This window comes from Anguilla rostrata, chromosome 5 (genome assembly GCF_018555375.3).
Source record: "Anguilla rostrata isolate EN2019 chromosome 5, ASM1855537v3, whole genome shotgun sequence".
Lineage (NCBI taxonomy): Eukaryota > Metazoa > Chordata > Actinopteri > Anguilliformes > Anguillidae > Anguilla > Anguilla rostrata.
The window spans coordinates 12,342,965-12,364,714 of record NC_057937.1 but is presented as its reverse complement, the minus strand read 5'-3'; the positions used below and the strand labels follow the sequence as shown (position 1 = coordinate 12,364,714).

Sequence of the window (21,750 nt, the reverse complement as noted above, 5' to 3'; positions counted from 1 at the left end):
AGTCGCTCTCCAAAGAACGAGTGGTTTCTTAGCCTGACCACAAATACACAGTGTTATAGTACGCAAGTCCACAGCTGTGTTAACATCAGCATACACCCACCAGCCAAAGCGGTCATTATGAAAGGGCCCTTGAAATCAAACACCCTCTTGTTCTCCCCCTGTACATATGTTGCGGCCCTCTTGATTCTACCCGTGGGGATACTGTGCCTTGAGGTGGAAATAAAAAGTTAACTTCTGAGACCTTCGCTTCTGCAGGATTGACATGGCACAAAATTCCCATTTCCACACATTATAAAGGGCAATACAAGTGCAGCCTGTTTGAAACAGTCATCCATTCAACCAAAATCCCTCACACACCTGAAACTAATCATGATACACTGTCACTTAATGAACCCCAGCCAGCCTCAGAATAAACGTTAGCCCCACCCCTGCCTCCATGCTCAGATACTCACCACAAAGCCCAAAGTTGGATCGGCTTCTGATGTTAGTCTACACAACATAATTCTTTTTTTATTTATTTATTTTTTTTTTTTTTTAAGTATGTGCTATATATGACGTTAGGCTTTGTGCACTTGCATTCAAATGTCAAAATGTATCTGGAATCATGGAAGACAGCCCTTCATATATTCAATCTATCAATCAATTTGTACACAAAATATCCAGCATGTTATACAGCAAAAAAATATCCAGATATGCAGGATGAATACACAGGACGAATATTCAGTAGTCTCATTTTATTTAAGAATTAAATTAAACAAGAAGTAAATAAAAATTATAATATATATAATATATATCTTATGGGAATTTTTTAATAGTATGATGTGTTGAAAAGCTATAGACTGGAGGCCAGACTCAGGGTCTTGGGAGCCTGACAAACTCAATTTTTCAAGTTTATGACTGACAAGTATTTTGGGGTCAGTGTTGATACTTAGCTCAGCATTCAATCCACATACGGGGTCAAAGAAATATAAGCCTGTCCTCCTACCAACAAGAGGCTGATTAATTGTAAGGTTTCTGAGATATTCAATGTCAGACATTTATCCGGTAAATGACAGGGTGCCGAAATGTAAACAAATACTGCAGCTACAATGTGCCCCAGGGAAGATCATGGATTATATATTGTAAGCAATTCTAACAAGAACTTTTGTCACAACACAACTCTTGGGGATTTCAGGCCCGTTTAAGCTAGGTATATCTCTAGGTTTGGTATTCCATCTAAATCACTCAAGGTTGACCAGCTGTATAAACAAGTCCAGCACCACAGCTTGTCTGACTTCTAGGCCTATCCCATAATAAATGCCACCTATACTTAGAGCAATTGCATTGACTGGTATAAACTAGAGCAAAGCTGTACAATAGCATAACCTTCCCTTCAGTGTTTACTCATGTACATATATATTTTATGTATATGAATAAGTTTAAAATGTAAACGACGATCACTGTGATACAGCACCAGAAAAAATGTATGCCATGTATACCAGGGTGTAGGCTATATGGTGCGCATGTTTGAACGCGTCAAAATTAGTACAGGATGTACCGAGTCGACGTTTCAAGAAAATGTATATGAATATAAATAAATGAAATCGTTACCCTCACTAAAATAGCTAGATTTTCATCATTTCGGTTAGGAAATTATTTTTACTTTTTATACGTTGTTCTGTGACAATTGTATTCGGTTATTGCACATAGCTAATTCTACAAGGAAGCAAGTTAGGTATGCCGTTGCAGCTGAGATCCTTAAAAAAGCTTAAGACATAAGCAAGGCTCTGAAAGTTACAAAATAAACAATATAAAGAATATTTGTTACTCCAGCCGTAAAACGACTCCTTGAAAAATAAGATTCTCTGCACAGCCAGTCGATTTCCTCTATGTCTCTTGGGATCCGATTGGCCGAAACAGAAAAGTTCCTGCCCCCGTTTCAGCCACTCCTCTAGCGCGTTTTCTCCATGTGATTCATCTAGTCTCGCAAAGTTAAAAACATTCTGTTTATGTTTCACACTTTGAGGGTGCGCAGGGTTGGCCACATACATTTTTCGGTCTTCAAATTAATTCTTACTTGTGCAAAATTCGTTTCCTTTAGTAACTTAACAAGAATACGGCTGTATAATTTTAGCTGATTTCTGTCTTGCTATTTGCATTTGCTAGCTGGCAATTATCTGCTAAAAGCAGCGAGCTAGCTGGCTACGCTGGAGAAAGGTGAGACGATCTTTTGCAAGATAAAATTATTGCAAAGAAATGGCGTATTAATTTTTTTTTTACAACATTAAAATGCACATATTTTGATGCAATTATTATATTTGTATCATTGCACTACTGACAGGTCATTGCTTTGCATTTTGTTTTCATTTTGGAAAAAGGTATTGGGGTAATCAAAAATTAAGGAACAGTGGACGAGAGAATGGCGACTGAAGTGGAATCGCTGAACGCACATGATGGTGAGTTTAATAATTTAGCAAACGGAACAAATTCTGTACCGTTTCCAAATCACAGGCGAGGTGAACTTGTGAAGAGTATCTCCTTTGCAAGTATTGAGAAAATGCGTGTACGTTCGACGTTCAGTGTCAACTATTGTTTCCTGGATGGGGGTGTAGCTAGTTTGTTTCTGGGTCCACCATGTGCTTGCACAGTGCGATTGGAAATACCAAGCAAGTTAATATATCCGATGTGCGATTTTATTTAACATTTCATAGTATGTAGGCATATGTAGTGTTGTTTAAATGTACTTTTTCTGGTCGAGGGACACGCTTCAGTGTTTAACTCTTTCGGAGCAAGAGTAACGTAGCGATATCTTCAATCCTGCTACTTCTGTTTTTGCACGAGTTCGTGTTGTGTTGCACAACTCTTAGGTCGTGGAGAAGAACGTAGCTAGATGAAAATTAATCTTCAATTCTCTTTTTGTGTAGACGCTGCAGTATATTGTCACGGCTGACAGTGTTAGTGTCATTTCCTTGTTATTACGCCTGCTCTGCTTGTCTCCGACGTTTACTACTCTTGTTTGTATGTGCACCAACAGCCGTTTATCAATAAATAATATTTTTGATGTTATCGAGTTTACGGATTTTCGTCTGGATCTGTTAAATGCCTTTGTCCACAGACCTCCATGACGTAGCTCCTAAATTTTGTATTCAGCGACCACGCCTCCTCAATGCAGCGATGCAGTTGTCACCGAAGATACACATAAATCCTGCTAATATATGGGGGGAAATGTGGGTTTGTTAGATTCCCGTTTCAGGATTCGAAAGCTGTTCTGCCTGCGATCAGCTTTACATTCTAACCACGTGCCTTCGTCGTACATTGTGCTCTGAACACGGAACACTCACTGCCGCCTTGTAAGGTGAACTGGTTGTAATAGGACATCTCTTTGAGGTCGGTTCTGTTTGTTGTACAGTTTTTGTCTTATTTTGCCATGTTATCATCTGAGTGGCATTGGCATATACATCCAGCTGAGGTGTGTGTAGGGTGTGAGACCAGTAGTGATCTCTTATGTAAGCAATAGCTTTGTTGCACTTGGTGTTACATAACTGATGTGTATATAGCTTCTTATAAACATATTGGATAGATTCATTCAGCTTCTTTATAAAAATGCACTGTAGAGACAACACTGTACAATTTGTCCTTTATATTAATGCCTTCCCTGCAGTCTAAAATTAGATGAAGCCAGAGAGAAATATATAGACAATGCTGCCACATACCCCTCCCATTGCCCGCAGGTTTGATATGAGCGTATAAGAGAGTCAAGCATCCAGGTCACCTGTGTGAATCAGCTCCTCCCCATCCTCCACCCCTGTTTTGCCACACTGCATGGATTAGCCTATATGGTCGCTGTAGTAGTGTGCAGATGTGAACTCGACTGTTCTTGCTTTGGCAAGAGTGGGCACGGTTGATTAAACACCACCCTTACCCCCCCCCCCCCGCATGTGTTCTTAAAATGCAGTCAAAGATTCTTTTGTGTGAGCCAGGGAGAAAAAATAGCTGCCACAAACATGCATATTGATTTTGGACCTTCAGCTGCATGCCCAAAACAATTTAACCCTTGCAATGCCATTTAAAAAAAAAAAAAAATTTATTTTTATTTTTTTAAATAAAAGCAGCGCTATGAATCATCAAGAAAAAGGACTTCCCAGCCGACGATGTGGTTTCCTTTGTCGGACTGCAGGCCGGTGATGACCAATGGGAAATAACCTCTCTTGATGGGGGTGGGTGAAACAGGATGCAGGCCTTCAGGAGTATCCCCTGCCTTCGAACTGAACTCTGGCCTCCGTGCACAAATCTTAAGTTTCCCTATAGAATTCCCCAATGCAATGCTTCACGCATTGTGATTCATTATTCAGTTACCTCACGGTTCAAAGTAATTAAGGACTAAAATTAGTGTTTGCACTTTTGATTGCAATGTGCTGGTTAGAATTAATAGGGATGAATCTATCCTGTCGGTGAGATGTTGGTGCCCTGCTTTGCAATCGAAAGGAAAGCTCAAATGTAGACTTTCTCTGTTCTGCTTCCTACGGTGCAGGCATGCAGTACAAGGCATGCTTGTGGGTTGCATAGTGCAGGCATGTCCTCTGGCACTAGGTCAGTCCTATGAGTCCTGTGAGAACTCTGCTCTACTTTCCCGCAGTGTGAACCTATCCCCTTGCTGAATAGGGTAAATGCTCCTAAGTGTCAGCTCAAGTTGACCACTGTCAACCAGTCTCTGGCAATGTTATTGAGGGCGTTATTCATTTTCTGCAACGTGGTTACCATTAAAGGAGGAAAATCCTGTCTGTCCTTTCAATCGTCCTTTGTTTAATTTGTCTTCTGCACCACGGTTACCATGTCTAGTGTTAAAGAGGAGTTAAGAGTATAATCTTTCCCTGGGGTACTGCTGGGTAGTCTGTGTGTGTATTATCGACAGAACAGAAGGGATATGTGTATGATTCCTCCAGTAACTAGGAAATTGTGAAAGAAGCACCCCCCCCCCCCAAAAAAAAAAAAAAAAGAATAAATACTGTTCTGTACGTTGTGTTCTAAGTTTGCTACTCATTGGAAATCTTTTAGACATTCTGGATATAGAGATCTGCATCTGCCTGTAGTTTTGGTGTACTTTGCTTCACTGGCTGATGCTCGCCTTGGCTGGTCTGAAAGAAGTTTTATTTCCTCTGGGCTAAGGCAGGTATTTTGGCCACGGGGTGATTAAGTGGTTTTTGGAGACATCTGTAGGTGGAGGGGCGGACTGTCAGAGCTGTGTGTCAGGGGAGCAGATAATGCTGATTACACATTTGGGCTGATGACCGTCTCGAGGCCTGGGCTCACGTGACTAAAATGAGAGCTGTGTTTTGTGTGTCTGTCTGAAGCGACCGATTATGGTTGTTTGTGTTTGTTTGTGTTGTGTATGGTTGTATGTCTGTAGCAATGTTTCCATCTTCCTCCATGGCACATCAGTTGCATTTATTTTTTTACATTTCTAAAGTGTAAACAGTAGATGGGGGAGGAGGGAGGGAGTATGAGTTTGTTGAGTCAAGCTATTGTTTGGACTTCCTCCTCGGAGCTTGAATCTTGAGGCCCTCTGTTGCTTTTCCTGTTCCATTAGAACCATGTGCTCACAGGTGAAAATGGATGGCCAATTGACTGTCAGGTGTTTGTCATGTGATATGGTGCATGTATTTTGGCAGTTTGTCCTGGCTGGTATCCAAAAGCAGGTATGTTTGTTTTCTACCTGTGGACTCCATGTTAGCGCAAGACTAAAGATAGCCTTCTTAATATGGAGCTATGAAAGAAATGTGTCCAGATTATTACAAAGTTGAATTATAAAAAGTTGCTTTAAAATGGTGCAGGTGGAAGTTGGAGATGCACCAGTCCAGTGCTGATCACTAACCCATTCCATATCCATGTCTGTTTATGTTTCAGTTAGTCAGGGAATGTTTATGTTGCCAGGAATCTACTTAGTTCTCAAAAAAGCCAAGTCCAGTAGATATGAGGGTATAGGGCACCACATAGGGCGCTTTTGCGCTAATAACTGTTCTTTTTAATTGTGAGGTAGTAGGACTTTAAAATGAAGAAATGTGAAGTGGGCTATAGATGATATGTTATACTTCTCCTTAATGCATTGTGTTTTTTTTGTCATCTCTTTCAAAGACTCTTGTATCTCTTGTATCTGTCCTTTAACTGTTGTTCCTTATGACTTGATAACTATGATAGTTATGCTACCATCCCCACTCTGCAGCACATAAAGGTTGCTTCATACAGCCAAAGATTAATGTGTGACATCTGTGTGCTTTACAGAGATTAATATGCATGGACTGCAATTAGGAGCATTGGTTTTTGGTTTTTACTTGTTCTATGTCGTTGGTTCCCAAACTGAGGGTTGGGGCCCAAAGGTGGGTCATGGGAGGGACTGAAGTCAGTTAAGACATAGGCTACGGATTACAAAAATTATGTAGGTTTGCAATGATCTGAATGTAGGTTTTTTAACATACCCACATAGTACACTTAATATTCACACTAGTAAAACTGAACAGTGCACCTGCAACTTGCAGTTTAGAATGCAGGTGTGTTGACAAGTTAAAGACATTTAACTCCATGTTTGAGCATATGTCAGGCAGCATTTAAAATAAGGTATGAGGTACAGACGTGCTATTCATTTATTGGCTGGTTTTGGGCCTCGCCTTATGTAATGGGACATGCCTACTGCATGCCAGTTTAATGGGGAAGAACAGCAGGCTCTAGTTGGGATCGGCTTGAAGTGTTGCGTGTTTGTTTGAGGTTTGGAGTCGTCGTTTAAAAATGTAACTTCCCATTTCCGCCTTACGGCAGCAACAGCCAAGTTGCTCTGATCTTAATCTTAATCCTAATCCTAATCCTAAACCCAGTCCATAGAAAGAGCTGTTAGTGATCCAAGGCTGGTCATAGGGGAAGGATGAGTGTGAACTGTGGTTAAAGCCATGGATCGCGGCTCCCAGAAGGGACCAGGGATTCTTGGGAATGCAGATGGTGTAATTCCTGGAGTCAGCAGTGTCAGGCCAGACATGGAGGGGGATGTGGGCCGTATTACTGTGTAAGACATTCCTGAGCTTCTGCAGATAACTGCCAAAATAAATGAAATGCCCGCCATAGCATCCCTTTCTGTGAAGTTCTGAACGGAGCAAACTTCACCTCATACCCTAGATTGATATTTGCAACTGTGTGATTCAGAGTTACTCTTCTGTTTTGCCTTCCATCTCAAACTAATGCATGGACTTCATAGTTTGAGGAGTATGCACTTTCAACCACAGCTGCCCCTAGGTAATGATGTCTTTCCCTCAGATTTCCATTTCAACATCAACAAGCCATGGTTCCTTGTGAAACTTCAGCAAGTTCAACAGTCTTTTTTTTTAGTGAAGACTTTTTCAATGTTCACCTACAGCCACTTCCACTTTCAGTCACTGAGATGTCTTGTAGCTATGGTAGCCAAAGTAATGGGCAACTGGGCATGCTCACCATTTCTACACACAACCAGGAGCATGCTGGGATGTTGATTTCTTGGCAACCCCGGAATCACACCTTTGTGGAAGTGTCTGCTTTCAGAATACGTTGCATCCATTATGTATTCAGGTGTTTCCTTTATTTTGGCAGTTAACCTTCCTGTACCTTGGGCAATGGTCATGTGACCACCACAGTTGCTGCGCTGTCAACGTTTCAGTGGGCAGATGAGAAGAGACTGCTGCTGCTCTTACTTGTGGCATACTTTCAATGCCATTTCAGGTCCAAGTGGACCACTGCACTGGTTTTAATGAGATTTGTTTCCCTTTGTAATAGAAACGGTCAACTCCCATCCACCAACTTATTTATTTTGCTGTTGGCAACTCGGCCAGAAATTTTTGTCCAACCTTTGAAAATTTCATTGGGAGAATTCCCCTAGGGGGCTTCAGGTGAATTTTGTTATTTGAATTTCCGCTTTGACTTCAGTTTTCCCTGTTGAAATTCCTTCAGGCTGCTGACAGACTTTCCAACTGCTGAAATGTCAATCAAGTATTTGACACATATTGTGATTGGTAATCCCACATGTGTTCAGAATTAGCATGTCGCTGAAATGAACTCCAGGGGAAGAGTGGGAGTAGTCTGGCTAGTGGGGTTTAACTTCCCCGTTCTCCTGAGTTTGAATCCCTGTTCCTCTGTTTTGAAAATGAACAGGAGGGTCAGGGGGTTCGGTTCTGCTGTGCGAATCAAGCAGGGCCTTGCTGTACAAACACCATTTTTCTGTTTTAACTGAAAGCAGCTCAGGAATGTTGCCTTGCACACTGAACTCTGTGCATGACTGACTACTTACTTTTCTCAGTGGTGTCGTGACATCACAGAGGACGAATGTTGCCTCGACTGGTCAGTGCTTAACTACTGGCGACTGCATTTTATTTGAACATAAAGTTACCATAATGCTTTCAGGCTAATATCAATGCAATTTCACATTTGCATGAGTATTGAGATACCACTCACTGCTAAACCAAGGCTTGTTGGAACGCCTCAAGCTTCTCCTCCAGCTGTCTGATTTAGTTTTTCTCCTGAGCAGTTTTAGCTATTATAGTTTTAATGTTTTGGTAAATGGTCTTGCCTCTTTCTTCAGAACTACCCGTAATTACAATCGAAACGATCACATTTAAAAACGTTTTTCATAAATGCAGGAGAATATGAAGAAGTTAAAATATTCAAATTGCACTGCTCCATTTTATTTCTTCTCAGCCCATCTTCCACCCAGACAGAGGAGTGTATTTATGTTCAGTTTATCTAAAGTAAAGCAAACGCAGAATGTTCTTTATGTCAGTTTGACAGCCTTAATCTCATCAGTGCATCTTGTAACGCCAGCCTGAACAGGAGTTATCACCGGGAAGCAACTTTAGACCAGCTGAAGGGTTATAAAGCAGTAGAGTGCTTTTCAGTGTAAACATTAGCGACTTGATAGTGTTTTGAACCAGTAAAAGGGTGGGTCCTAGAGACAAGGAATCCCATTTGTTTACTTTAGATAAGGGGCCTGCTATCTTGGAAAAAGTGTATTCAGGTCAAAAGATGTACCGTGACATTACAAAGCCCTGAAATGGTGAAATTGATCCGCTTTCATGTTCAGGTATGCAGCGCGCACACACACACACACACACAAACCTGATCCTAGCTCAGCTTTATTGCTCTGATCTTTCATAACTAACGGGCCCTGATCATTGTGCTGTCATCACTTTCACAGTTGTCATTGTACAGCTTTGCGGTCTGTTCTAAGGGATTTTCATTTCTGGATGTAGGCTGTTACAGTGAATGCCTTTGTATATTTGAAATGTCTTGCCGTGTGTTAACACTGCGGTGAATCAGAGGAAGGAATGAGGATTTGAGAGCATGAAAGATCGGAATGAACACACTCTGGTTTTCACCTTGAGATCCTCTGTTTTTCTGGATAAGAATGTTGGCTGCGTCATCGAGCTATGATGTTCTGCTTTGAGTCACCGGCTGGGTTTCCCTGCTTGTGGTTATGATGCAACATCATGAGAGGCACCTTTGTGTTCTTTCTGACTGCATTATTCAGATTATGTATAACATTTTTTATTTCAGTTAGCATTTTTGTATAGGGCCTTTTATGCACTGGCTACACAGCACTTGGATGTATTCAGTAGACATATCCCAGGGATTATTTATTTTAAAAAAAGAAAAAATATTGTTGAGAAAAACTGTTACATGATTGTATTACAATAATAGCCTAGCGTATTTTCACACTCGACACGGGGAAAATGTGTCAGGGATTTTAATGGATGCAGGCCAACTCTGGTCCTTTGATGGCCAGCTGTAGGTATAATTTACATAAGGATGCTTATGAAGACTATTAAAATGCAGTCTATTCAGGGATGTGGGGGAAACCCTAAGTACTGTAGAGTCTTAAAGGCCCTTTAGGCTTATGGAGCAACCAGGAAGACATTCCTGTACATGTGTAGTCATGGATTCCATGCACTGCTAGTGCTTCTGGTGTTCTGTTTATCATGTTCATTCCACCAAATAACTGACTGTCCTAATTCAGAACATTCGAACCTACGTGAGCTGGTACATTAATCACATTTAACAGCAACGGCGTGGATTGAACTGGCTGTCCGTCTCTGGCAGGGGTGTTCCTTTTGGACGGCGCCTTGGTGGACGGGGAGGTGGACGAGGCCTACGTGGACGACTGCGAGGCGCTGGCGGAGGCGGAGGCGAACGGGAACTGGACGCCGCAGGAGAAGGCCCTCCACGAGGCCAGGCTGAAGGCCAAGGCCAAGCGCCGGCTACGCAGGACCTCGTCCCGCGACTCCGCCCGCGAGTCGCTCTCCGACACGCCCGGCGAGCCCGGCTCCGACCCCCACAGCCCCAAGGGCAAGCTCAACGGCAACGACCGCAAGTCTCGGATGGGCAAGGGGCGGGGCCTGCCCAAGAAAGGTCCGCCTCCTCCACGGTGACTCTGTACTAATGGAATTTTTAAAATATGGGTCAGAAATGGAAAATACCCATTTTGTTTCATTTTCATTAATTTAATTTGCTATTGTTTTTAGCTTGATATATTAGGTTGTTACTTAGTTTCAAAGATGACATTTGGGAATAATTTCTTTGAGCCCTCTTGAAAATCCTTTGTCTTCACAGCTGTAAATTTGTGCATTTTTGCACAGGTGGAGCTGGCGGTAAAGGAGTATGGGGGGCGGCAGGGATGGTGTATGAGATGGAGGAGCCTGACGCCAGGGACCCCAACTACGATGAGTCCTCACAGGTGAGCCACAACCCACCAGTGATGTCATCAGAGCACCTATAACGTACACTGACCATAACTGACTCAAATTTATAATTGTAAAGATACTGTGAACAATAGTTGTTAAATGTGACACCCAGGCGAACACAAGTCAGTGAAATGCATTATGCAGAATTGATTCATAATGTGCTACATCAGGCAAGGTTAGTCTTCTGTGTTCCATATATTTGCAAAGCTGTCCTTGGTGTTTCTTGAAAGGGCTGTTGTGATGATTTGGATGAGAGAATTAGTGGCAGGGCTTAGTGGCTTTCACCGAGGAGGAGATGTATTGTGTCGTAAGGGTTGTGCCTTGGCCAGCTTAAAGGTTGTTTTTCCTCCCCTGGGGAGGGTTGCTCAACAGAGTTAAAAAAGGAAAACAGGAAAACCGAGCAGTAAGTCACGGCTTCGCTAATTGACGGACCCTCTCTAGCTCTCCCCGTATTTCTTTGGAAAGCCTCCCGTTCGTTTGGAAGGAGGTCAAAGCAGTAGAGGTCCCCTCTTGTTTCCTGAGGTCGTTTTCGTTGTAGGCTCAAGCGTTTCTTATCGAAAGGACCGCCGTTCTACTCATCGCTCTGTGGATTCCTGCGCTGATCGGCACCTCCTGTTTTCAGGCATTTTACGTCATTTTCAGTGCCTCTTGCTCTGGTTAATGTGGGCCCTCCTGTCAATATGAAACTGTGGAAAAGTGAAGTGGAAGTGATGAGGTCGGCTGAAAAACCCTCCCATGAGCAGAAGTGATCAGTTTCTGCAAGGGCATCCCCCCTAAACGGCTAAACGGAAGGAGCGGCCATCGATTGAACTGCCACTGTGATTATTGATTATGCTGCCTGCAGGGGGACACGGTCTACGCCACGGTGGTGCCAGAGCTGGACGAGCGGGACCTGGAGAAGACGGTCAACCCCATCGTGCAGGAGTACTTTGAGCACGGGGACACGAGAGAGGTGCAGGTGGGTCCCCTTTCCTTCCCCTTTCCCCCCGATTCCGCCTCAAGATCACTGTCTTACTCTGTTCCTGTGCTTAGCTCATGCAATTACCGACCTGCGTGCTGAGGGTTGCTGGTTTTTCACTGACTGTGTGTGTGTGTGTGCATGTGCCTCTGTGGCCTGTGTTTGTGTATGTGTGTGCATTTGTGCTTGCGTGTGCATATGTATGTGCGTGCCATCCACGTGGTGCGTCTCTGGGGCTCTTCTCAGATGCTGCTGAAGGAGCTGAACTTGGGGTCCAACAAGTACGAGTTCTCCTCACTGGCGGTGTCTCTGTCCCTGGAGGGCAAGGCGAGCCACAGGGAGCTGACCTCCCGCCTGCTCTCTGACCTGGTGGGCAAGGGGCTGTCCGAGGACGACATGGCGCGCGCCTTCGACAAAATGCTGCAGGACCTGCCCGACCTCATCCTGGACACGCCCGAAGCCCCTCAGGTAAAGGGACGCTGCCATGTGTTAAAAAAAGCACTCCTCCAATTCTTCTCCCCCAGTGGCCAACTACTGTTCCATTGCTGCAACATCGTCAATTAATGCTGTAGGTCCGCATGCTAGAATGCACATCCTCAGGAAGTCAGCAGCCTCTTCTTTTGAGTCATAATCCACTAGCTCAGAATAGTCTGGGTAGCTGACAAAGATGGCACACAGACTGCAAGCACTCAACTGGCCAGAGGGGTCGCTGTTGAGCAGCTTTGCTGTAGCAACACTGGAAAGTGTCATAACACCATTTGGTTTCTGTATGAACGGTAAATACAGCATTAGTGAATTGAGCTTACTCGTTGGAAATGTTTGTAACCGGAGGGACTCTAAATCCTTCTTTACCTCTTGATGCGATACACGTTCCATCCCTGTGTGACTGAGTGGGGAGCAGCACACTGGATCAGGGAACATGACTCCTCTCCTGTTGGTTCCGGCTGAGCGGTTTGGATCTGCCTCTGTACTGCCCTTCCGGGAGCCGACCCCTCGTCAGTGCGGGCCAACCTAATGACCCGCTGTTAGACGCACAAAACTCTGGTCAAACCGGATTTTCAGTCTCCGCTGAAGTTTTACAAATATAGGCGTTTGGCCAGTTCTGAGCCCTGCAGTTTTCAGATACACGTGTGTGTTTTTCAGCAGGTACGCCTTGCCTTAACTAAATAGCATTTATTACATACAGTACAAATGCCTAGTTTTTTTACCTGTATTACAAAGACATGCAATTATTTTCTTAAGAAATAGAATTTCCCCTGGTAAAATATGGTCTTTAATGTCTACTGTGTTGAGAGGGCTTCTTTGTTATGCATCAAACATGTTCACTGTCAGATGGCATTCTATTTCTGTCTCTATGAAGTCAGTGAACATGGTAACCAGCTTGGAAAAACATAGCAGCGAACATTTTATTTAAGGAAAACGACTGTAATGACAAGGTCTTTGGTACTGTCGTCTTCCCCAGTGACGAGGGGCGGGGGTCGGGATTCTCAACTCTTCTCACCTTCGTCTCCACGGAGACTGTGACTGAGTGACAGAGTGAGAGTTTTCTCACGGTAACCGTGAGTCAGTTCCAGCATAATTAAATTAAAAATAAAACGAGAAGTTTCCCCTGCCACAGTGGCGCCGTTAACCGTTTATTTGGTGGAACGAAAGAAGTGTTTTTTTCCATTCAGCGAGCAGGTGCGCGGTGAGGTGGCCGTCTGACGTTGCGCAACGGTAAACTCTTTCACCAGCGCGTTGGGCCTGGTCGGTTGTGAAATCGGGGAGAGGTTGTGTTATAACAGCGCGCGGTGCTGTCCGGTTCTCAACCGCCCCTCCCCCACACAGATGTTGGGCCAGTTTATCGCCAGGGCCGTCGCCGACCACGCCCTCCCCATGGAGTTCCTGGGCCGCTACAAGGGCCGGGTGGACTGTGACCATGCCAGGTGAGGTGCGGTCCGTGTTGGGCCGAATGCCGAAAACCGACAGCTCAACCCACATAAAAGACCTTCAGACAATCTAACACCATGCGCCGCCAGCTGTCGCTAGGAGATTGTTGCTAAAGAAATTGTGGTTAGGAGGAGAGATTAGTGAATGTTTACATGCTATCGGAATGACTAAAGAATGTTCTTGGCTGAATATCATTTTATATCTGTACTGTCCTCTTCAAAACGATCAAATGAAAGTAGGGCGTGTAATAAATTAGAGATATTGGACACTAAAGATAATGGATGGATCAGCTTGCCAGGACCTGTTGTTGAAGCAGAAACTCTTGGTTTGTTCAAGACCAGGCTTGACTCTCTTATGTTCTTTTTTATTTGAACAAGAAGATATCATTTTGACCTGGTATCAAAGTACTATATTAGTGTGACACTTAGTACAGTTAGTACGGTAATGCTGGGCTCACGGCCTTTTGACTGTGGTCTCTTTCAGGGCGGCGCTGGACCGAGCCGCCGTGCTGCTGTCCATGAAAAGGGAGATTGTGCGATTGGACAACGTATGGGGCGTGGGCGGGGGCCAGAGACCCGTCAAGCATCTCATCAAAGAGGTAGGAGGGGGTGGAGTCGGGTTCCAGAAGAGATTAGAATGTATTAAACAGGCACATTCAGAATTGGTGCTGTAAACATCAGTTTTTTTTAAATGCTTTTTCCCCATTTTCTCACCAATCGGGTGCCCAATCAACCAGTGGGGGTTGCTAGAGAACAATGAGACGTGTATCCCTGTCGACTGAAACCTCCCTGACCCTGTGCTATGCAGCTGCCAATTATGGATCGCCAATTAAACATCACCTACAAGGCTGTCGGCCACAGTTGACGCTAACATTGTAGGGATACTATTTTACTGGGCCATCCATGCCTGAGAATGATGCTTGAATGGTGCCCTCCTCCCTCTAAAAACCAAATTAACAAATTTCTGTTTATTCACTTCTTCCCCAAGACAGCATATATATATATATATATACATAAATACATGAATTCCCAGCATTCTCTGTACAGGGGGCAAATGCATTCATGCTCATATCCTCCATGTGATATCTGCCACTGTGTAGATAAGTGCCTAGTGTGATAATAGTGTGATAATGGTGTAATCTGAGTGGCTGGTGCAGCATTAGATGAAATGACTGATGCGGTCTCCGGCTGTCTCCGAGGGTCTGTTCTGCTCATATGAAGCACGATCGGGAGTTAGCGCATCGCAGCGGGAAGCGGGCCAGCTGTCAGCCTTGTGCCGAGCGGCCATGTTAGCTGTGCACTCGCAGCCTCTCATCTTATCCTGGACCTGCACGGCCTGGAGCTCAAACTCAGAGCTGTCAGATCTTACAGAGAGTAGCAGCACATGCAGTCCTGAAGACCTGTATTACCAGCCCTCCCACCCACTGCCTGACTGCCTTGAGTAACGCCTGTGTGCACATTTGCCTGCACATGTATGCACGTGCCTCTGTGTGTGTGTGTGTGTGTGTGTGCGTGCGCGCGAGTGTGCAGCTTTGTGGGTTTGTGGGGGTGTGTGGGTGTGTGGTTTAGCGTGTATATGCCTTTATATGTGAGTGTTTTTGTGTGTGCATGCGTATGTGTGCTGAGTTTGAGTGCACTGCATGGTCTGAAGTACGTGGACACCTAAACATCGCACCCATATGTGCTTGGTGAACATTTCAAACCTAAGGGCATAATTATGAGTTGGTCCCCCCTTAGCTGCTATAACAGCCTCCACTCTCCAGGGAAGGCTTTCCACTAAATTGTGGAATTTGGCTGCAGGGATGTGCTTCCATTCAGCCACAAGAGCATTAGTGAGGTCAGGCACTGATGTTGGGCCATAAGGCCTGGCTCACAGTCTGCGTTCCAATTCATCCCAAAGGTGCTCAGTGGGGTTGAGGTCAGGGCTTTGTGCCGGGCCAGTCAAGTTCTTCCCCACCAGACTTGGCAAACCATTTCTTTATGAACCTCGCTTTGTGCGAGGGGGCATTGTCATGCTGAATCAGGAAATGGCCTTTCCCAAACTGTTGCCACAAAGTTGGAAGCACGCAATTTTCTAGAATGTCATTGTATTCTGTAGCATTAAGATTTCCCTTCACTGGAACTAAGGGGCCTTGTCCAATCATGAAAAACAGGCCCAGACCATTATTCCTCCTCTACCAAACTTGACAGTTTGCACTATGCATTTGGTCAGGTAGCGTTCTCCTGGAATTCGCCAAACCCAGATTCATCCATCAGACTGCCATATAGTGAAGCGTCGTTCATCATTCCAGAGAACACGTTTCCTCTGCTCCGGTGTCCAATGGCGGTCTGCTTTACACCACTCCAGCTGATGCTCACCTTTGCACATGGTGATCTTAGGCTTGTGTGCGGCTGCGCGGCCATGAAAACCCATTGCATGAAGCTCCCAACGAACAGTTCTTGTGCTAACGTTGTTTACAGGGGAAGTCTGAAACTCGTTAGTGAGTGTTGCAACCGCGGACTGGCGATTTTTGCATGCTACGCGCTTCAGCACTCAGTGGTCCCGTTTTGTGTGGCCTACCGCTTTGTGGCTGAGCTGTTGTTATTTTCATACGATTCCACTTCACGATATCAGCACTTACAGTTGACACGTTGAAAGTAACTGAGCTCTTCAGTTCGACCCATTCTACTGCCAATGTTTGTATATGGAGATTACATGGCTGTATGGTTGATTTTTTTCACCTATTAGCAATGGGTGTGCCTGAAGTACCGGAACCCACTAATTAGAAGGGGTGTCCACATACTTTTGGCCATGTAGTGTGTGTTTGTATTTGTGACAGTTTGTGTGTGTGTGTGTGTGTGCGTGTGTGCGTGTGATGTGCATGTGTGAGTGTTTTTGAATATGTGCGTGCATATACATGTGTATGCATGTATAAGTGTTTTTGGTGTGTATGTGTGTATACATGTGTATGTATGTATGAGCTGGGCAGAGTTTGCAATGCATGGTGTTACATAAGCACTTGTTTGTCTGCAGCAGATGCCCCGGCAGGGTGAATTTCCTGCCCGGCTGGCCACTGCAGGGGAAAAAACAGGCACTGCTTCAGATCACTGCTCTGGCATTGATTAAAGTCCCTGCCTTATGGTCATGGTTCCTCATTTGAGTAGCTCTGTGTGGCCTGTCTTCTCCAATTTCCCCTCAGATTTATTGCTTTGGTTGGAGAAAAGTTTGTGCAGAACAGGTGAAGAAATGTTTTTTTTTTCTGTGATGTGTCGCTATGAGAGGGCAGCTGCAGGAAGCCTTGGCGGAGGTGGGATGTTGAGGGGATTTTTGCTGTCTGTGCTGGGAGTTAATCTGAGCTTTGCCTTGTTCTCTTATCCCATCTTCTGACTAAAGCTGTCTGGGAGTCTGCGTTTAGCCCGTGAAGACAGTCTAGAGAAGCCAGCTTAATGGCGTGGTCAGGTTGAGCGTGTTTGGCCTGGGTCAGTTAAAGTTCGTTATCATGCCCCCCCCCCCCCCCCAGGACCCTGTGCCAGGAGAGCGCAGACGTGTCTGTCGGTGCCTTTCTTGGGTTACGGTTCCAGCGCTGAGCAGGGCCTGCAGGGTTTTGGCCTTACGGCACACCCGCCGATTGTGCCGTTCAGGTGGAAATAGATTGTGGGAGCGTGTGGAAACGGACCCCCTCTCAGAGGTCTCTGGAGACTCTGGAATTTTAGTGAAGGTGTTACGGATTCTGTTACAAAAAACTGACCTCATGCATCATGAATGCTGGAGAGCAAATCGTCAAAAGTTTTGGTTCAACGTCACAGTGGGCTGCACGTTGAGAAGGATTTATGTCTGCGGTACTGCCTCGGAAAAAAGACGCAACGTTTATTTAATGTAGAAAAGGCACAAAATATCTCCGTCCATCGATTAAATGGGCAGGGTGCTGACTGAGTTGTATATGTATCGACCTATTTGCATGACTTTTTTTGGCTGGTGACAGGAAGAGAAACCCAGAAACGACAGTGATTTCCTGCCACAACCTGTGCTGCTGATTCAGTGTGAAAAATACAGTGTTGCAGAGGACGGAAAACCTCTGCATATCGAGATTGATCTCAGTCGGCCTAATATGTGACGTGTGTGTGTGTGTGTGTGTTTCAGATGAACCTGCTGCTGAAGGAGTACCTCATCTCTGGAGAGGTGTCTGAGGCAGAACAGTGCCTGCGGGACCTTGAGGTGCCTCACTTCCACCATGAGCTCGTATACGAGGTATAGACACCCCGACACCTCTCCGCCCCCCCCACCCCCCCACCAGAATAAATTAAACACCCAAAATTTATTGACTTAACCACCCATGCATTGGGTTTAAGAGTACGTCTGGTGTCAGCCATGTTCTGAACTGCTCTGAAACTGAGCTGCATCCGTGAAAGCAGAACTCTCAAAAACAGCGGGTAATTGTGTCTGTTCAATCTGCAGGGGAGTAAGAGTATTCCCTTTCATTACAAAAGGGACATGTGGCAATCATAGTATTATGCACGGTTGTCACCAGGTTTGAATGAGGTCACCGGTGGATTAACTCCATGTCTTGGCTCATAGGCCGTGGTCATGGTCCTGGAGTCCAAAGGGGAGACAGCTGTCCAAATGATGGTGAAGCTGCTCAAGGCCTTTTGGAAAACCGGGCTCATCACTCTGGACCAGATGAACAGGGTCTGTATGACCGGCCTTGCGTAGACAGTCGCTCTGCGTCACAGCCTTCTCAGCGTGCCACTGTTACTATGTCTGTCACTGTGCCTGTCAGTGACCAGAGTGTTTGTCACTGTCATTATATTCAACTCTATCTGTCACTGTGCTACTGTGCCTGTCAGTGTAGATGTCACAGGCGTGGGATGCAGGTACTGCATTTAAATCTGGTATGAAGAAACAACCGTCTCAGATGTGTTTATTCTTTTTTGAGGTCTGTCTAGTTAAACCGTTTCAGTCCAGAGGAAAGAGAAGGGGAAAGTATTCATACTGTTAATCTGTGAGTTTTGTTCTTGTTGCCGGGTAACCCTCAGGGCTTCAATCGTGTGTACGTGGAGCTGCCAGATATCACCCTAGACGTGCCCCACGCCCACATCATCCTAGAGACATTCGTAGACCTGTGTTACCAGGAGTCGGTCATCACCAAACACCTGCGAGATGCCTGTCCATCAAGGTCAGCCCAGCCATTGCACAAAAAAAAGATGCAACTTTAAAATTCCTGTTTACAGCCTTCTTGGAGCTTTGGAGAGTCTTTTGTACAGTTTCTGATAGTGTCTCCCATAATGATATAATGACAATATTTTTATGGCAAATTCCTGCATCCATTGTCTTTGCAGGTTTGCAAATACTGTCCTAATTATTACTTGTGAATCAGTTCACATAGCATATCTTGTTAATGGGCACAGCAGTAAAGATTTGAATGAGGTTTGATTTAAAAAATGTTTTGCCCTTTGTAGTGGCCATGATTTATTCAGTTTATGTCTGCCCATAGGAAAGATTGTAAGCTCAGCATTTTAGATATCACCCATTCAAAAGCAGTCATCATTTGGTTAAAAAAATGTTGCAGTGAACAGTTATTATGGACCTGTAAATGCCTGCTGTGCTGATCACGGTGTCGTCCACCAGGGGGCGCAAGCGCTTTGTCAGCGAGGGTGACGGAGGCAAGATCAAGAACTAGAGAACAGGAGCAAAGCCCCCCCCCCGTTCCGTGCTGCAGGTGGTCCCCTCCCCGCTCAAAACCCAGCCTCCTATCGCCACCAACCGTTCCCTTATGCCCACTCCTGCGTCGCCAGTTCACGAGGGGGGTCTGCTCTTTGTGTCTTCGTTTTTCGTCCCGAGGATTTCGTGGTTTATGTTCAGTCAGTTGTCTCCTGATTTTTTTTTTTCTTGAGTTCCAACAGGAAAGGTGTTTGTACAAAGTTGAGGGGAAGGATTTTGGGATGGTTGGGGGGAGTTTGTTTGTTTATGCTGCTTCCCTGCACCGGTGCCTGTCTTGTGTTTTTTTTTTTTTTTTGTTTTGTTCTGTTTTGTTTTGTTCACTTTTTTTGCATTGCATGCATCTTGCTTGTAAGATTATGAAGTTCTTATGTTAAAAAAACAGAATAGCAAGCACTTTCTATGTCACTTCCTCTCCCTTCGTTACTTTGACTCAAATCTGTTTCTCTGAGTGAAGACATTAGTGTTGCCGTACAGAGCGATATCCCCGTGCCGGTGTGCTGCCGTGGACAAGCACTGCGCTTCTGTGCGTCATACTCTCCGTAGGGCATTTCCCTTGTGCTGTGTGCATTCTGTGTGTGCTGATGTCACACCGTCTCTAGGACCAAACTGAGCATGCTTTGTCCCCACACCCCAGTACTTCCAGACAGATGCAGGTAAGCTGCATACAGCCTTAGTAAAAGGTGTTTATCCCTCGCCTCTTAAAACCACAATGCAGCTGATGGGCTGGGTATAACCAGGACAAAAAGAGTGTGCAACACACACCCAACTGGAATGAGGTGCTGACTAATAGTGCGTACTTAAGCAAAACATATATACATACATATAAAATTGCACATTCCTGTAGTCTAGCCCTGATTTTTTATTTTATAGATGTTTCAACATTACATGTTTTCATCGGGGTTGGTTTAGGTTAAGCATAACCAACATGGAGAAGAAAAATAGGCTTGTGTAAGGCTACTGTTCATGACCTGTTGCGCCCCCTGCTTTTGCTGAGCATTTGCTTGAACTAACTTTCTACGAGCTCAAGAATATTACCGTGTGCTAAAATCAAGCCAAGATGCCTTTATTTTGAATTAGGACCCTTTTACTCTTCACTGCTTGTGCAGCGTCACAAGCTCGGTGCATATTTAAAAAAACAAAATCTTCAAAAAAAAAGAAATGAAAAATAAACCTAATTTTGTATTTCAAATATAATGACAAAGGCCACTCGTTTTTGGAGCGATGTTTAAGCTCTTGCTGGTCTCATCAGGAAACCAGGGTTCTGTTAAGAGTGCCATTATATGAACAAAGCACTCATGCTTTTGATAACAATTGTCATTGTTAAAGATTGTAGCCAATGGCTTTTCACCAGATTATAACGTCGATAGTAACAGAAATGGGGAAATTCTGACACCACCATAGTGCTGTTGGTATTTGTTCATGGTTTCCCCAGCCAGCGGATTGGTCAGTGTCCCACGGGTGGGCTGAGACGATTGGCTAGTGACGCAGTCTTTGCTGTGTGGCTTAAGCTGAGTGTCATTCTCAGTGGATCTGACATTGTTTTTCCTGTTGTCAGTTTCATTTCTTCCATTGATTTGCCAGTTTTTTTCCTCAGTCAGTGTGACTGGTTGGGAAATACTTTAATTTCGATCTGCTTGTGCGTGCACCAATACCCATAATATGTGAGTGAAAAGCCACCAGTCTTAACACTTTGTGGGGACTCTGTTTTTGTAACCCATAATAAATAAAAAAAGGCTTGTACCCCACATAGCTGTCGAAGATTTAGAGATCTGATTGGCTTGATAAAGGTATCTGTTGTAACTGTTGGTGATAACATTTGGCATATGGTTAATTCAGTGGTGGTGGTTTTGAACCAAACGTAAATGCCTGAAATCTGAATGTTTTATTGGCAGGTTTTACATGTTTGTGGCGCGTTTTAAATCTGTCAGTTTCACTGTTTGAAGGCTTTGTTTCTTGATCCTTGTTCAGATGCAGTATGTTTACGATGGCATCTCATGTGGTAGCCAAAAATCTCTTGAACCCCTGAAAGCCATCGTCATATCTCTGTAATGGAATGGAAAAATAGCTTTATTTTGTTGCCATTTTTCTGTAACTGTTACCCCTGTCTACCATTGCAAATACAGTACATTTGGACATTGTAATTATTTCCAATAAAAGTTCTTTTTTCACATGTGCTGTGTTTTTGTTTTAAATGTATAAAAAAATTGTTGCATTTAAACACTTGATAACATATAAGATGCTTATTTTTCTATTTCACTTTGAGTTACTGCAGTAGCCTATCCATAATGTTATTTATTTAAGCCATTGTTCTAAATTACAGGGTTTAATGGCATCTAAATAAGATGCAGATTTTTTCGAATTACTCTGGCTTGTTCACTTGAAGGGCAATATATTCTTTGAAGTACATTTACAATCTACGAGGAAAAATAATTCGGCATT

At 44.3% G+C, this 21,750-nt stretch overlaps 1 protein-coding gene across 1 annotated transcript; it reads left to right on the top strand.

The window, feature by feature from the left end:
* Positions 1 to 1,949: 1,949 nt before the first annotated feature.
* Positions 1,950 to 21,481, top strand: pdcd4a (programmed cell death 4a). The gene is made up of 12 exons (XM_064335147.1): positions 1,950 to 2,196; positions 2,358 to 2,435; positions 10,087 to 10,395; positions 10,623 to 10,720; positions 11,572 to 11,685; positions 11,932 to 12,153; positions 13,513 to 13,610; positions 14,098 to 14,212; positions 17,734 to 17,841; positions 18,169 to 18,279; positions 18,627 to 18,766; positions 19,219 to 21,481. Exons 2-12 carry the CDS (start codon positions 2,399 to 2,401, stop codon positions 19,268 to 19,270), a joined length of 1,404 nt encoding a protein of 467 aa, XP_064191217.1. The 5' UTR covers positions 1,950 to 2,196; positions 2,358 to 2,398; the 3' UTR covers positions 19,271 to 21,481.
* Positions 21,482 to 21,750: the final 269 nt, after the last annotated feature.